The following is an 18,072-nucleotide window of genomic DNA, read 5'->3' on the forward strand; positions in this document are numbered from 1 at the left end:
CCATTATGCTCATGCCCTCCACCAATTGTCCTCTTTGTCTTCAAATCCTGAATGACAACAGAATCAGGAGAAAAAGTAACTGTACACTGTAGAAATTTAGTGAGTTTACTAACAGACATTAGATTAAAGGGCAAATTGGGTACGTAAAGAACAGAAGACAGCGGAAGTAATGGATTAATTTCTACAGTGCCTAGTCTTTTAACTTTAGTGGTAGATCCATCAGCTAAAGTAACATGAGGATATAGAGTAGACTCTTGAAAATTAGAAAAAATTTTAGAGGTACCTGACATATGATCAATAGCTCCGGAGTCAATAATTCATGAGTCATTACCTTTTTGTGTTAAAGAAGCAGAGGGAAGAGATGTGTGATTTGTAGCTTGGTACTGTAGGAATTTAACATAATGTTCCTCAGATATAGTAACAGTCTTCTGGGACCCATGTGCTGAAAAACTCGATTCAATGTGGTCATTGGTAACCGCATTAACAAACCTTTCAACCATGGCGAATGGCACATCAAACCAAAGAAAAGGTCAAAACTCGAGATGACAGTGACGTGTGAACAGTACGCCGTGAACAGTGCCGTGATGAACAGTGCGTCTGAACAGTACTTTTGACTAGATGTTTAACCCTAATCCTAGGACTTTTGCTCTGATACCATGTTAACTGGTATTTTGGGAGGAAAACATCTAGTCACAGTATTATGAGTGACCAACTAGTATTTATAGGAGTACAAACCTAACAAACTATTTACAAGAATATCTTTACTAATTTATTATCTACAAGAATACTTATATTCTCTTAACATTAGCCTATTGTGGTCTACAAACTTACAAAAGTAATTTACTGGAAATAATCTATGTTAACTAGAGAAAATTATTAGACCGTTCAAAATTTTGCATACTGTATTTGTTTGAATTGTAAATTTGATAATAAAGTGCTATGTGAATAGATGTGCGCATATTGATGATTATTGAACATTTAAAGAAGGATAAAGGTTATCGGGAGACTTTTCACTGGGAAACGAAAACACTCCAAGAACCAGGAAAACTGAAAATGGGTTGTTTAGTTTTCTCAAGCCTGACATCTAATCCAATGAATGGTATCTAAATGTTGGATCGGTGCTTGGATTCACTCGTGTATCTAATTTCATTGTGATTTGTTATGATTAAGGCTCCAGATGTGTGTCACTGGTTTTGTTCAGTTCTCAATTTGAGTAGAAAAAAATTGAAATCCAAATTTACGAAGTTCCATTGTACCATATAAATTGGAGAGTTTATATATCTGGTGAACAGGGAAGTCTAACTGCTGTCTCTTTCTTTAAGCCACCGGCCAAACTAGGATTTCTATTTTTTTTGGAGGGGGGGGGGGGGGGGGGAGGGAGTACATAACTTTGGAATGTAAGGATTTAATATAGAAACATTTTCTTAATGAAAATATTTAAAGCTTCCAAATAAGGTTTTTTGAAACTTTTTGGGGAAGTAAAATGTATAAAAATTAGGTCCACTGAATTCCACGTTCTTAAGTGTTTTTTTGGGGAAAGTAAAATGTATAAAAATATTCTTTTCCTTGTGTGTGTTGGGGGGGGGGGGTGGGTGTGGTGCCCCTCCCTGCCCCCTCTGTTTCTGTCCATACTTTAAGCTCTCAGACTGTTCTTGCTAAGTCAAATTTAATCAGGTATATTTTGTGGGATTAAGTAGCTGCAATCTTCAAGATAGTTATATTGTCAAAATGCAAGATAGTGGTCATTATCCTGCTCTTCAGCTAAATCGACTTGCATAAGTACATTTTGAGTGGAATAGTATACAGATTGAACATTTTGATGCGCTTTGGCCTATAGGTTGAGAAGCATTTGGGGAGAATATGGAAAGCTGCTTTTCGTGCCATGGATGACATAAAGGAGACTGTCCGTAATTCTGGTGACAAATTATGCCGTGCCGTCACTTCATTGACTGTGAGGTTGTGTGATGTCTCTCTTACACCTATGTCAGAGGCAAGACAGGCAATGACTATTGTACTGCCTTTATTGCTAACGGAAGGAATAATGAGTAAAGTTGACAGTATTCGCAAGGCATCCATTGGAGTAGTCACAAAGCTTGCGAAGGTACACGCATCCACATGTTTCTTGTGTATTGTATTTGCATTCTTCTGCTTATACTAACTTCCAGTTTTATAAAATTCACATTTCAAGGCTGTTAATTGGCTTATGACTTTGTTTTGGTTGCATTTTTGTTATCTATACATACTTTAGTTTCTGTCTTAGATGCTTTTATGATATAAGCATCATCTTGTTTCATTAGGTGGTCTTATTGACTGCTTCCTGATGTCTGCTTCTTTCCATTGTTTTTTGACATTGGAATGAATTTTGCAATTAACTTTTGGATAGCATATCTTCAAACTTGATTATGCTCCAACTATACAACATATTTTTTAGACTTGAGTCTAAGCACTGTAAATTTTAATTTGTTGCAGGAAATTTAAACTCCAATTCCTTTCTTATTTTCTTGTCCCTTTTTAGATTAGATCAAGGTATTTGAATAGTTAAGTTCTTTCATATCAATCAAGGTAATATCTGTTGTTCTGCAGTGTTCTTTAGTTGCTCCCTTTTTTTTTAGGTGTATTTTCATGTGAAAGATATGGAGTTGATTTTGGGGACCAGCTTATGTTGATCTGTTCCTTGTGAGAGTGTTTTTTTCACATCTGCTTGTGGTTTAGCGTGCTGATAATAACTATTGTATGATTTTTTAATTAATTGATGTGGAATCCTTAAGACCTTTATGTTGATTAAACTGCGTTGAGTTATCTATTTGTGCATTTTGTAGGGTTCTGGTGTTGCAATTCGTCCACATTTACCTGACCTTGTTTGCTGCATGCTGGAAAGTTTGTCCAGCCTCGAAGATCAAGGGCTAAATTATGTTGAGGTTTGTTATAATATAGAGCTTCCTGAACTATTCTTAAAATTTTGTATTCTACAGAGATGATGCCTGTCTCGAATATTTCTGCTTTTGACATTACTGTTTAAGTTTGTCTGGAGCATACAATAAAGTTTTCTCCCCTCAGCTGCATGCAGCAAATGTTGGAATTCAGGCTGATAAGCTTGAAAACTTGCGTATTTCAATAGCCAAAGGTTCTCCAATGTGGGAAACTCTGGACTTCTGCATAGAGGTTGTTGATACACAATCACTGGAATTATTGATACCTCGCCTTGCTCAGCTGGTTCGTTCTGGTGTTGGCTTAAACACTAGGTATACGCTTGTGTTCCCTTAAACTTAAGGGGTAATGTGAAAGCTGCTTATAACTGTTATGTGTCATCAGTCTTTCACTGATTTTCTTCAATTATCTATTCTCTGCTTCATTAATTTGTTACTGGTCTGTTTTTAAATAACTTGTGCTATTTTGTAAAGAAATTTCCTTTCACACACCACCCTGCAGCATGAACTTACATTTTCTCCGTTGCTGTTTGGTTATTCCCAAAAATGTTGTTAATCTGTTAAGTTGGATTTGCAAAGTAGCACATGCTCAAATGTGCTAGACATGGTAAAAGTTAGTTTGCTTAATTGTGACCGTACATGAAACTGTGTCCTGATTGATCCTTTTTTATTTTTAAATTTTTGGGTCATGTTCACAGGGTGGGGGTTGCCAATTTTATAAGCTTGTTAGTTCAAAAAGTTGGACTTGGTATCAAACCATTCACAAGCATGTTACTGAAGCTTCTATTTCCAGTTGTTAAGGAGGAGAAGAGCACAGCATCTAAACGTGCCTTTGCAAATGCTTGTGCAACAATCTTAAAGTTTGCAGCTCCTTCTCAAGCAGAGAAGGTAATTGAAGACACAGCAGCTCTGCATGCTGGCGACAGGAATGATCAAATTTCTGGGGCAATTCTTTTAAAAAGCTATTCTTCTTTGGCCAATGATGCATTGAGTGGCTACAAAGTTGTAATTGTACCAGTTATTTTTGTTTCAAGGTTAAGTCGCAATCTCACTTTCAATTACAATATTCAGATTCATGCCTTGCATGTAAAGTAAAGTATCTCTTCCTGTTTGCTGTCGTCATTCTTCATTTTGTGTCAGTTGGGCATGTAAATATGGCTTTTTTTTTTTAATTTAACCTTCTTATTTATGCAAACACCTTTGTAATAGAGAGGGTGGTGATATGTGTTATTTTGATCTAGCTGTTATAATAGGTGTTTGCTTTCTCCATACGTGCCTGCAATTCCTGCACCATGATCTTTAGTTTAGGTTCTCTTTAGCCAAAAGCCTAAAACCCTGCACCTGGCTTCTCCCCTTCCCCGAATAAAGGAAAGGAAATGAGTTATATGGCTGTTTTGATACTCCAGTGAGCCCTCTTCCAACAAGAATTGTGTGGTCATGGTGCATAATGTGGCAATTTGCTAAAACGGTTTCCTTCACTTAAACATTATTCTTCCTAGGTATATGTCTAGCTTATTAGATACCGTCAAGTGTGATGACCAGATTATTGCTTATGCAGATTTGAGGATGACAAGACTGTATCTAATCTATATGAGGAACTGTGGGAAGAAAACATGGGCAGTGAACGAATAAGTCTCCAATTATACTTGGGAGAAATAGTTAATCTAATTAGTGAGGGGATTATGGCATCCTCATGGGCAAGTAAAAGAAAAGTACGTTTTCTGTTTCCATGCATTCCTCCTCCCTATCTCATCTTTGTTCCCCCTTCCTCCTCCTCCCCCTCCCCCCCCCTCCCCCGGCGCTAGCCCAATCAGTATGTTTCTCTGTTATTTGACTTGTGAATTCTGTGGAATAATTTGTCTAAGCAGGCAGCACAGGCAATTACTAGGCTAAGCGAAGTGCTGGGTGAATCATTATCTCCTCATCATCCTGTGTTGCTCACATGTCTCTTGAAGGAAGTTCCTGGCCGTTTGTGGGAGGTATATGGCTTTTCAAATAAGTGAAACTGCATGAAATCTGCTAAGATTGTGTTGCATAATAGCTAGTGTTTGCATAGGAATTCTCTACTTGCCAAAGTATGTCCAATTGTTGAAGGATATGATCCAAACTGAATAATTTATTTGGTGCTCTAGGAGTTCACAAGTCAAGTCAGAATTCGGTCATTTCATTGCTTACGGTCTGATTTTATCTTTGAAAATCAGTTCTATCATTGTCCCCTGTAAACTCTCTGATCTCTGATGCCTTGGAACTTGTTCTTCTCCTGAATGGCTTGGCCATATATTGACCTTTACTCTGTTTCTCACAGTTTTTTGTTGGTTTTTGTTAATTGTACTTGGTGTTGGCTTGCTATCTCTTGCTCTTCATTTTTATAGGTAAGGTACTTAGCTCAGTCTTGTATGTCAACAAACAGATTGTTTATCTTTGTCCAGAGCTTCACCTTTTGAGATCTTTATATGGTAATGGTTGTGATTGTACAACAGTATAACCTGTGTTGAAGATAATGTGCTTTTCTATACAAGATGTATGGTTTGGTTCTTTGGTTCTTTAGCTGTTGACCTTGTTCAGAAGGTATTTGTATTAATTTTGACAATCATGGTTATTATTTCTAAATAGATTGCAGTCGAGTTTTCTGTGAATAAGTTTTTCAGAATGATTTCTTAATTGTATGTTGGTGTATGACAGGGAAAGGATGTAATATTACATGCTTTGTCTGCTCTCTGCACATCATGCCATGCAGCAATTTCTGCCACAGATCCTGATGCACCAAATGCCATTCTGAGCCTTATTTTGTCAGCCTGCATGAAGAAAGTCAAGAAATATCGTGAGGCAGCCTTTTCCTCTCTTGAGCAGGTAAATAAGCCTAGCTGCTGTTTTATGGCCGTAATCAATTTCCTTAATAACTTCATGCTAGTGGATTCGAAACTAGTTTGGCTTAGTCTTTCTAGGGTTTTCCCTTAAAGTGGATGGAAATGTGTCTTTCAAGATGGTTTTTCATGGATGCTTGATGGTTTAAAGAATGAGAAATCCACCAGCATACACTACTAGGAGATTGAGTGAGCTAGCTTGTTTGCATTCTACAGAACAATCTCAGATGGAACAGTATAAAAAGCTCTTGGACAGAGTTTTAGGCATTCCGGGGTTGCTTGGATGATCTAGTTATGGGCTTAAGAAGTACCTGTAACATTAGTCCTTGCTAAGAATATTAAAGGAGAGTTTTTCCAGGAATTACTCCTCCTGGACCTTCATACTAGGGTTATATGAGTGTCCATTGAAGCTTCTGCAGTCAATGGAAGTTGTGAAGAGCAAGAGTGAAAGAAATCATAAAGGCTTCATACGATTCTGATCCCATCTATTGTAATTAGCTAGTTTTTTTTATAGACTCATAAGTATTTTTTCGAAACCTACACCAACTGCCTGAGTAGGTGTATGAGAAAAATCTGGCTGAAAGTGATATGAAAACTAAATCAATTTGTTTGGCACTAAATTAAGACTGATATATACCCTGTGATCTTTGTAGCAATTGCATGGTAAGGGTTAACATATTGAAGCCTGAAGCCATGGCTTTTCTGTAGTTCTAATGGTTTCTCCAACTTGTTTCATCAGCCTTTTTTTTTTTGGTCATTGTTAGCAAGGAGACAGGGAGACACTAAGTGACGTGGAAAAGGTTAGATCTAGGATGAAATTCAACCTGTTTTTCATAGTACATGTCGGGGAGCTAGTAAGAGGGGACAACAACTACTAGCCACAATAATGTCCTCATTACTCTTAGAACTTCTAGCTCTTACTAACCATTTGAGGCACAATCATTTGGGTGTGGACTAATTTCGTTTGTTGTGCTTCCATGAATATCATTTTTGACCCTAAAGTTTTCAACAGTTACCAATAGAGGTTGTTTGAGAAAATGCACTATGTGTTGATGATTTTGGGGAAATGTCTTTGATTGAGTTGGATGAAATTAGGTTTCTTGTGCTTACAATCTAAAAATAGCATTTAATATGCATTTTTATTCTGTATCCACTAGAATAATATAAAGTTCTGTCAAATGTGCTCTACTTAATTGGTCAAAATTTTAATTTGACGGACTAAACTAGTGTTTTTGAGAACTTAAGCAAATTTGTTGAAACCGAAAACATAAGGGGCTAAATTCATTTTACATGAAAACATTAGGATCAAATCAGTTCACATCCAAATGATTGAGGACTAAATAAATGTTATTTATCCCTTATTCCATAATCACCATTTTATGGTAGACACTTCCCCTTATATAGTTAGTGGCTATGATTAAGGAACATGCTTTGTGATTATTCAGAAGTTATTGAAGGCTTTGTATTGGCCGTGAATTGTATCCTTCTAACTATCCGATAAGAGTTTATTTGGATGATTTATTTGAGATAATTACTGTAGCATTTTTTGTGATGTGATGTATGTGAGATAAAAAGGTGATTGGGATTTGTGAGGCAAATTATTTTTTTTTATCTCTATCCAAACACACTCATTGTTTCTCTTTAACTTGTTTTGTCTTCAGATTATAAAAGCATTCAGGAACCCAGACTTCTTCAACATTGTGTTTCCATCACTATTTGAGATGTGTAACATGGATACCAGTAGCAAGACAGAACAGATTCCTTCCACAACTGGGACCAAAACAGGTATTGCAGATTTTTTTTAAGTCAAATCATTTTTGGCATTCTGAATGTAATCATTTTGTCCCAAGCAAGCAGTATTAGAACTTATGTTTGGATTTAACAGTTAATATGTCTGAAATTTGGTGCAGTCAAATGCTTATCTTTTCCCAAATATTTATGGTAAATGTGCCAGAAATTGTAGATCCTGTCTGTGTTTAGTTTGGCAACTAGTAAACGCTATTGAAGGTTATACTTGGTATGCATTATGAGGAAAACCAAACTGATGAATAGCTTCTCTTTGTTGGGAAAAAAAAAGAAAGAAAATATGAATGTTTTATGAAGTCTAAACTAATTTTGTGCTTTAGTTTGCAAGGAGTTCTCTACTTATTTTTACGTTTCTGATTTATTAGGCCTTCCTGATTGTTTATTTGAAGTATAATAAGTTGTTAGTCAGTTGACTAGCTTTGAGGGTAAGTTGAATGAATGGTTTCTTGTATATTTTGTTTAGTCTCACTTTCATCTGTGATCGTAACAAACATAAAACTTGACATTTTGTCAACTATTCCAATTAAATTTGTTCAATATGGCAATAGATTATACTGGAAACAGTCATGTGCCATGCAATTTTTGATATTGGTACTAAATATATGTCTTCAACTAGCCTTCCAGAGCTTACTCCTGTCAGACAATTATAACTTTGTCCGCTGCCAAGCTACGTAGCTGCTTTACTGTTCAATACCTTAGCCCGAAAGTGTGTTTCCTTAATTCTTCTTCCTTCTTTCTTTCTTTTTTAATTTATTTTTCCTGGCATGGTAGCTTCTTGCCAATGTGGTTGTGGGCTAATAACCTGCATTTGTTCAGCTGATATTGGTCACAAATAATTCTGCTAGTGTTAGGCATTGGCTGACTACATGCGTATGACCCATAGACTTCAATTAATGTGTTTAAGAATTTATATTTAAAGAACCCCACATTTGGCAAACGTGTGGACTTCAGAGCTGCCCACCAAATCAGCTGATGATGTGATGATTTTTGGTTAAGTTATACTTTCTTAAATGTGTAGGTAACGCTAAAAAATATGTTTATAGCCACTGATTGAAGAACTCTGGATGGGCTTTTATATTGTTCCAAATATCTAGTGCAACAAGTGTTCTTTTATTATGAAATTGGAATTTGAGTGTCCTCAATGGTGAGCCATGTGCATTGCACAATAGTCCATCCAAAAGAGCGATGGTGAAAAGAAAATGGACTTGGTGCGAAGAATTAATGAAATTTTGATGTTCCTATCTATATTTCACAGGCTAAACTGAGACTAACCCTAAGTTCCCTTCTTAGTATCTGTCTCAACAAGTGCATGTTAGTTCATGTTCCACCAACTCTCAACTATTGCAAATTGTTTCCACCACGTGTTCAGGATAATCACAGTATTATCTGGTCCATGTAGGAAAAGTTTACTAAGAACTGATTGATTAATTCCTTCTATAAGATCCATGATGTGAGGGAATATGCATGTAATTTCCAGTCATTTCTTCAATTTTGGGGGGTTTGTAGCCCTATCTGTGTCACTTTTCCACTGATAATAATTTGTTTTTTCATTTTGTATTCATTTTTTAAAAATAAATTTAAAAGTGGTCTACCAATTAGCCAAGTGTCTTTGGAAACTATTGTGTCTACATACTGTGACTCGTCTTTTACATCAAAAAGTGAATGTGTGGGAACTTTCCTTATTGCCGCGTGATGGTTTCCTTACTTATATAGGTTTTTGAATCTCTTTTCTCCACTTTCCTTTGAGCTTTTCAGGAGAAGAAGATTTATAGGCTGACAATGTTTACGGACTTTTATAGCACAAAGCAGTAATGTCTTGAATTGCCTGATATTAATTTCTTCATGGAAAGTCAGTCAAAAGTTGCCTTTTCCTATGCTTTTTTTGCATGGAACTTCAATTCTAATCAGCCATATCTACATGGGGAACAAGAGATCACTCAATCCCATAATTAAAGAATAAATTGATATCTGAATGGAATCTTGTGTGGGGAATGTCATTTGGAACATATGTTGGTTCTAATAGAGTATTTTGTCTGTGGACTATTAGAATACGCATTAATGTACTCATTCATTGATACTGCAGATACCTGTGCATAAATTATGATGCTAGGATTTGCATATATATACACCAAAGTTATTAATAATATGCACATACAGAAAATTGAAAAAAACTGTGTGACTTTTGTACATTGCTTTTAAATTCCTCAATGCAAAAGATATCTGACCTGAAGATGATTGAGCTATGATATATTGGTTGCAGAAGAGGCTGAGCTGGAAAATTTTTCTGATGTACATGGTAATATAGTGAATTGTATAACATCACTCATTCATGTGGCACGGGTCACTGATATTGTTGAACAGAAGACAAAGTTGATAGATGTGTTTTCAATCTCTCTCACACCTAAATTCCCATGGACCGGTATTACACTTTTCACATTTTAAGTCCTTTATAAATTAATTATGGTTCATCTCCACTAATAAAATTGTCCTTTGGCAGTTAAAATGTCAGTGTTTTCATCATTAAAAGAGCTTTCCTCGAGGCTTGGTGACATTCCATTCAACTCTGAAGATCCTTCTTTACCTGCCAGCTCAACTGCTTTCTTTCATGAGGTAATTCAATATATCTGAGTAATTCCACATCCCTTAGATTAACATGTGTCTGAGTAAGACATCGGCTAACCATCTGGCTTCTTCCAGTTATTCCATAAGGTGTCTCCAGGGGTGGTTGAATGTATAAGGACAATCAAGATTGGCCAGGTATCCCCTGTTCTTTTAGTTGCTTCACTGAGTCTGGAGTAAAGTTTATATTCAGTTTTTTCATCTCTTCAACATTTTTCAGTAGTTTTCTGATATATCTCTTTGTACTTTTTTGTTGTTTTTGCTTTCTTCCTTTTTCCTACTTCGGTCATCTCAACAATGTCTTTCCTGTTAGAGAAGACTTCTTGGGTACTCCAGTAGTTTGATTTGAAAGTCCCCGTCTTAGTAAATCTCAGGATCAAGTCCCTCAACAAGGACCTTGATATTTTTTGAACATTTAGTTTACATTTTTTTTTATATCCATGTTAAGAATTCCTGTCTAAGTTGAATCTATATTCTGTCTTTCTAAAACGTATATGTCAGTCCTTCCTCCTTACGCCGTAGATATTTTGATTTACACCATTGTTACAATCATGCAATGCCAACAGATACTGGAGGCTTTTTCCTAATTGGACTTTGTTGTAAATCCCGTCCATGACATTCAAATACTAGTTCCATATTTGTACTTTCTGAAGTTACATGTCTAATTTTAAGCACTCATATGCACATATCTGTTTTCATCGTGTATTGGTGATTGTTTGATTCCTTATGCATCAGCACTCCTGCCTGTTTTCATTGTATTTTGGTGATTTTTTTGGTTCCCTATGCATCGTCTTCCTATCCGATGAGTAGCTTATCCTTCTGGATTAAATTCAGGTTCATGTAGCAGCATCTGAGTGCCTCCTGGATTTGTTAACTATGTACCGAGATACTCATCCAGTGCATCCACCAGAAATAGGGTTTAAGGATGAGCTTCTTCATCTGTCCGAAATAGAAAAGAGTGAAGAGGCGAAGTTTTCATTGAGGAAATGTGTTGACATCCTGGAAACTCTTGAAAGAGACAGCAATACTCTTCCTGAATGTAGCTAGTTACAAGCTAGGCGCTGGTATCGTCTCCTATATACGAAAAAGATGCACTTATTTTTGGATGTAGTCGCCAAAATTCAGTTCTGGACTAATCTTTTTACCTGCTTCCGACCGCCGGAGGATGTAGGCAAAAGGAAAGCATCGGAAAGTAGAGGACCATGATGGTTACAGAAGTTAAATTTGAATATTGAGTCTATAAAATGGTCAATATGAAATTATTCATTCATACTTCTTACGAATCTATTTCCCAAATATGGAAAATTTTTTGAAATTTTTGCATTATTTCCTTAAGTTTTGATGTAGTTTTTGTTGGTACTGCAAAAGACATCTTGTTTATATTTCCTACTGTAAACTAAGAAAAAAGGGAGAGAAAATACTCTTCTTCGTCTCTTTGGACTACACAATATATAAATATATATACACAAGTGTAACCTAATTTAGATACTAAAATCATACTAATCTAAATAATCTACTACCTAATTAATATATGATACTATAATCAAATCTTTCCTAATATTTACAATAGCAAATATTTTCATAATATCAGATCACATATCTTCAACACTCCCCCTCAAGATGGAGCATAGATGTTAATCATGCCCATCTTGTCACAAATGTAATCAATTCTCGGATCATTTAGAGGTTTAGTGAAAATATCAGCTAATTGTTCTCCAGTTTTCACATGACTAGTTGAGATCAAGTTTTGTTGGATTTTTTTTCACGAACAAAGTGGCAATCAATTTCTATATGCTTTGTTCTCTCCACTTGAAAAATAGTTTTGCATCTTCCCTTAGCCAAATCTTCTTTTCTTCCCCGTCAACGGGTGGGTCATCAGTGAGATGATCATTTCTATCGATGCTGCGCAGATATATCCGAATAGTTTTACCCCAATCCAAAAAAAATTTTTTCCACTCAATTTGTGTTCAGTAATTTCTGGCATCATAAATTTGTAGGAATAACATCAGAAATTACTGTTTTCATCTCTCTACTACTACCTTTCATATCTGCCATTATAATTCACACAAGAAAGACCTAAAAGTGACTCAATATGGTCACATCAAACTCAATAGGGACACAAGAAAGACCTAAAAGTGATAACAGACCTAAAGTGACTCAATAGGGTCACGTCAAACTCAATAGGGACACAAGAAAGACCTAAAAGTAACTCAATAGGGTCACGTCAAAAGACAAACTGATAACAGAAGCTGAAGCTCTGATACTATGAAAACTAAGAAAAAAGGGAGAGAAAATACTCTTCTTTATATTTTTGGACTACACAATATACAAATATATATACACAAGTGTAACTTAATTTAGATCCTAAAATCATGCTAATTTAAATCAATCTACTACCTAATTAATATATGATACTATAATCATATGATACCTAATTAATATATAATACTATAATCAAATCTTTCCTAATATTTACAATAGCAAATATTTCCATAATATCATATCACATATCTTCAACACCTACGATCTTCTGTTAGGTCCAGGATTGAATTAATTCTCACATATTTTTTTAATATTGCGAACACAGTTTTTTTTTTTTTGGTTAAAATATCATTTAATATCGTAATTTTCCTCAAATAGTCAAGTCTCAGAAAGAGCAGGCTGAGAAGTCCCAAAATTGGTCCAAGAAATAAGAGAAAAAAAATGGTCCGAAGGTAAGGCCTGTTGTTGTTTTTTGCTTGGTTGACAACAATGCCCCAATTCAAGTTCCAAATACTTGTGTAATGCCAATCTCAAAAAAAGTATACTAACCAGACAAGCAAACAAGCAATTTTGTATATTTCTGCCTGTTTTTGGTGAACAAATGCTGTGCGGGCCCTTCCCTGGAGACACCATACCGACAATGAAGAAATGCTTCGTAGTCACCAAAGTCTTCTGTTTAATCATTCAGCCTAAGTAATATATGGGAATCTGACATCAAATTAAAATACAGAAGCATGAAGCCTTCATGTACGATGACACAAAATGGCAAAACTTAATTTTCTAAAGCCAGAATTCTGTTTTTTTCTTGCTAATTTTCGTACAGGTCTGACAATTGGCATATGGACACCACTCCACAAATGATGCCTGATACAATAAATCCCTTTGACGGCATTCGGAGCTAAAACAGTGCTTTATAATATCTTGGATAGGACAAATTCAAACACGTATTAGATTCTTATACTTACAATTTCAAACAAATCCCGTGATGTTCTCTGCTTGTGTTTTAGTGTTTACCTCATGCATGGTTAGCCATCTCGACCGAATACGATGCCACTCGGTCAAGTCATAATCGAAATGGAGAGGATCAATACGATACCGATCCCTGAATCGTGGATAATTTCATATCCGCGGCGACTCGCTATGACTTGGTCGATTCGAATCCATAATGCACGGAATCGGCCAAAATATCAATCAATTCGGAATCGACTCAAATATTTTTTTTTTCATATTTTACTTTTTATAGTATTTTCCATTTTTAGTAATTTTTTGGATTTTTTTAAAAACTTTTATGTACTATAATGTGCGTATCACTTGATATTCAACCAATATACCACAACAAATATGAAACAACTGTGACCGCAACGCAACCGCGACCTGCAATGGCGAATCATGACCTCATGCTTTCAGGTCCAGCCGTCTGGAGAGGGGTTATAAAGACCAAGGTATCTATTCTCATTCTTAAAAGGCTAAAAACACATGCACACACAAAGAAAGAGATGGAAATCCAAGAAGCACAAGGACATGGCCATTTGGTTCTAGTCCCATACCCATTACAGGGGCACATGACCCCAACACTTCAGCTTGCAAGTATCCTTCACTCCAAGGGCTTCTCTATCACCATTGCGCATGCCAAGTTCAAGTCTCCTAAAGCTTTTGATCACCCTGATTTCAACTTTTTACCCGTAGCAGAAAACCTATCTGAACATCATATAGCCAATAAAGATCGTATAGCTCAAGTGTCAATTATCAACACCAAATGTGAAGCACCACTACAGGAAAGTTTGACAAATCTAATCAAGCAAAAGCCTCAATCTCGAGTAAACTGCATCATATATGACACAGTCATGTACTGTGCAGAAGCAGTGGCTTCCAATATGAAGCTTCCAAGCATTATACTGCGCACCAGCAGTGCCTCTTCTTTCATTGCTTACTGTGCAATTCTAAACCTTCCCCTAGAAGACTGCATTCCGCTTAAAGGTACTTACTTCCAAACTCTACTGGCCCCCGATTTGGCAAATGAGTTTTTTGAGTATTTGTCTAAAACTTTATTGTAACTCACTATAGAAGTCGTAGGAAAAATTTTTGAAGTGTATAAATTTTTGGATATTTTGAAGTGTATAGTTTAAAAATTTTGAGAAGTTTTTTGAGATTGTTGTAGTTAAAAGTGTTAAATAATTTGTAGTAGACAAACTTGGTAAAAACCTTGTTTGCCAAATAGGCCCTATATACATACACACGACTAATACTTTCACATGCTTTGCACGTGATTTTGTCATTACAAAATGTAATATTCTCAATCACCAACTCAATACTGTTTGGTGGAAAGCACATGTGCTGTGGATTTGAAGGTTTTTGGCCTACCATGCTTTACTTTAATTACTGCATATATTGTTGGTTGAATAATTTCTTTTCTTCTTCAAATAGTGATGCATACCAACTCCCTTTCCAATCTCCTTCATTAGATTGGATCTCTTTTGAAATAGTTAATAAATTAGCAATTTTATGTTTTTTTTTCTATTAAAAGAGAGAAATTTTACACAATTTGCATAATTGACCTCAGAATTTGCCATCAAATAACAGTTGTAGGGAAAAAATGAAACTGCTATACCTTGGGGCCTAGCCTGTACCACCATAAGGCTGTGATTTTGAGTTTTTTCTAGAACATTTTGCCATAGTGCGTTGTTTGTTGAACAATTTTTTTTTTTTCCTTTTTTGGATAGTGAAGCATACCAACTCATTTTCCGATCTCCTACGCTAGATTGGGCCTCTCTTTAAAAGTAAATAAAATCGCCATTTTATGTATGAGATTTGACTTTTTAGACATTTTAAAAGGGACAAGTTTTCACTTATATACTTTATAATTAACTGCAAATTTTGTAATCGAATAATAATTGTACACAAAAGTTGTCAACCTTGTGATTCGGCTTGTATTGTTGGGTTTGCAATGGCAACTTTTTGTGTCTTCTTTGACTGTGTCCATCTTTCATTATACTACTTCCATTGCTTGTCAATTAATGAACCAAACCAACAGTTGCAACAAGAGAGATTTATTTGTGTTAGATTTTTTTTTTATTGGGACTTGTAGAAATTGATTGTATGTATTCAGAAATAATGAAACAAAATCATGGTTAGAAACTTTGGTGAATGATAAGCATATAAAGAGTAGTGTAAATTATGTGACAATAATCCCAAATGCTTGTGATTTAAAATTTGGTGATTGTGATTATTTCTAAAATTATCATGTGCTTGTCATTTGCTTTCCCTGATTCTCACATACCGTAATTACTATTTCCATTGTTAGCTACAGATTGTGAGTTCTATTTTTGTCTACTTCTTTCTCTTTGGTTATTTTTAATATTCAATATTCCTAATCTAATCCTACTTAGGGGGTCTTTTTTCCTTTAAATTGTAGCGAAATGGCTTTCTATAGTTTACCTACAATGCCATTGTGCACCTATTTCTGCATGCTAAATTAAGCAGAAGTTCAGCTATAATAAAACTACATACACAAGAGAGTAGTATATGTTTTTACTTTTTTTTTTCCTTCTTCTTTTTCTCCTCCATTAGATATGGCGTGGGAATTGGTTGCTGAATGGATTTTGTCTGCTCAAATTGATTCCAAGCTTGACTTTCCATATACGATCTTCTCATTCTACTCTCTATTTTTTTTTTCCATTAAAAGTACTCTTATGTTTTTTTGTAATTCCTTTTAAAGTATAAGTAGGAGGGTTAGAACCCAAAATGTCTTCTTTTTTCGAACTACTCAACTAAGACGGTCAATAGAGTCGGGTCAGTCCAATTTAGACCTTAGAAAAAATCTGATGTGCTTAACTTTTCATTGAGTTTGACTGAATTTGGGTCTGAATATTATGCCGAATCAAATGTGAGCCCAATTTGGAATTTATTATATACAAATCCGATATAGGCTCGGAACTTTAATCTACAATTAACCCGAATTGGGCTATCTTTTCAGACTTTAGTTTGTTTCATTGTTTTGTTTACGTGACTTTATGATTAGTATTCAACTTTTAGTCAGTTTTTCTTTTTTTTTTTTTAAGTTGATGATAATAATGGGTTATAAATATTTTGGTAGTGCTATTTCAGTTTTCATATTTATATAAAGTATATACAACTATGAGAGGGATTTCTATCTTAATTGCTCACATTATTAAATCAATTGGTAATGGTTCAGTTTTAATTCTAATGACTCACCTTAGTGATTCATTTGGTAATCGAAATGAAATGGCTCGAATTACTGCATAAAAGGGTACTTTGATCATAGCAAAAACTAAGACAAAATAATGCTTACACTCCAAGTTAGTTACACTCCACTTGCCTAAACTATCCATACTTTTACAAGGAGTATAGATAGATATAGATATAGATAGATAGATAGATGGATGGATGGATGGATATAGAAGAGAGTGTGTGTGCATATATAAGCAATAGAACCGCCTATAGTAGAAATCATCACAGAATATTGTGAAAATCTTGCAAGAAGAAAAGAAAAATGGAAGCATGATCACCAATGTATAGTTCAATATGATTTGCAATCTACTTCAAATTAGGAACTGTCAGATGTCAATTATAAATGAAGCAAAAAAATTGTGGTGAAGAGTTTCTGAATTGATTATCAGTATCATCTAACCAGTAAACAAACACAACAATAAAAAGACAGCAATAGTAGCTGATGTACAATATCGTATATGGCAGAATCTATATCGCAGGAGCTAGTGCCAGGCCTTCATTCCATCAGGTTTAAAGACTTACCAGCTTCCAACTATTTTGGAGATCTTAAAGACCTACTAAATCTGTTAGGCCACGTCAGCAAAACAAAAACTTCCTCAGCTGTGCTCTGGAACAGCGTCGACTATCTTGAGCATGATTCGCTAGCACAATTTCAGCAGCAGAACGAAGGAAAGCACTGTTTCTCAATAGGTCCGCTCCACGGGATGGCCCCAACTGCATCGACTAGCTTATTAACAGAGGATACCGATTGCATAACATGGCTCGATAAGCAAGCTACCAACTCAGTCATCTATGTTAGCTTGGGAAGCGTAGCAACCATGGAAGAACGTGAACTTGTAGAGATGGCCTGGGGGCTAGCCAACAGTGAACAACCATTTCTGTGGGTGGTTCGACCTGGACTGGTCAGGGGATCAGCAGAATGGATTGAGCACTTACCAGAAGGCTACCTGGAAACTATTCAAGGGAGGGGATGCATAGTAAAATGGGCTCCTCAAAAGGAGGTTTTGGCACATGGTGCGGTGGGAGGATTCCTGAGCCACTGCGGTTGGAACTCAACCCTGGAAAGCATTTGTGAAGGAGTTCCAATGATATGTAGGCCTGCATTTGGAGACCAAAAGGTGAACTCGAGGTATATTAGCTATGTATGGAAGATGGGGATTGCATTGGAGAATGGCTTCAACCGGAACATTGAGACAGCCATAAGAAGACTGATGCAGGATCCGGAGGGGCAGCAGATGAGGCAGAAAGCAGCTGCATTGAAGGAAAAGGTCAAGCTCTCCATAGACAAAGGTGGTACTTCATACAACTCAGTGAACAACTTGGTGGAGCTCATCTTGTCATTGTGA

At 35.8% G+C, this 18,072-nt stretch overlaps 2 protein-coding genes across 2 annotated transcripts in view; both read left to right on the forward strand.

Annotated features, from left to right (window-relative positions):
• Positions 1-11,549, forward strand: part of LOC113765123 (proteasome adapter and scaffold protein ECM29) — a 32,532-nt gene extending 20,983 nt beyond the window's left edge. Inside the window, exons 24-35 of the mRNA XM_027309190.1 lie at positions 1,838-2,101; positions 2,820-2,918; positions 3,058-3,242; positions 3,626-3,961; positions 4,486-4,639; positions 4,796-4,906; positions 5,610-5,777; positions 7,453-7,576; positions 9,858-10,016; positions 10,095-10,207; positions 10,295-10,354; positions 11,051-11,549. Of these exons, the coding sequence (XP_027164991.1) occupies positions 1,838-2,101; positions 2,820-2,918; positions 3,058-3,242; positions 3,626-3,961; positions 4,486-4,639; positions 4,796-4,906; positions 5,610-5,777; positions 7,453-7,576; positions 9,858-10,016; positions 10,095-10,207; positions 10,295-10,354; positions 11,051-11,263 (1,986 nt within the window). The 3' untranslated portion in view covers positions 11,264-11,549. The remainder of the gene's footprint in view (positions 1-1,837; positions 2,102-2,819; positions 2,919-3,057; positions 3,243-3,625; positions 3,962-4,485; positions 4,640-4,795; positions 4,907-5,609; positions 5,778-7,452; positions 7,577-9,857; positions 10,017-10,094; positions 10,208-10,294; positions 10,355-11,050) is intronic.
• A 2,308-nt stretch (positions 11,550-13,857) lies between these two features.
• Positions 13,858-18,072, forward strand: LOC113771947 (UDP-glucose iridoid glucosyltransferase-like). The gene is made up of 2 exons (XM_027316495.1): positions 13,858-14,455; positions 17,192-18,072. Exons 1-2 carry the CDS (start codon positions 13,858-13,860, stop codon positions 18,070-18,072), a joined length of 1,479 nt encoding a protein of 492 aa, XP_027172296.1.

Source organism: Coffea eugenioides, chromosome 1 (genome assembly GCF_003713205.1).
Source record: "Coffea eugenioides isolate CCC68of chromosome 1, Ceug_1.0, whole genome shotgun sequence".
Taxonomy (NCBI): domain Eukaryota; kingdom Viridiplantae; phylum Streptophyta; class Magnoliopsida; order Gentianales; family Rubiaceae; genus Coffea; species Coffea eugenioides.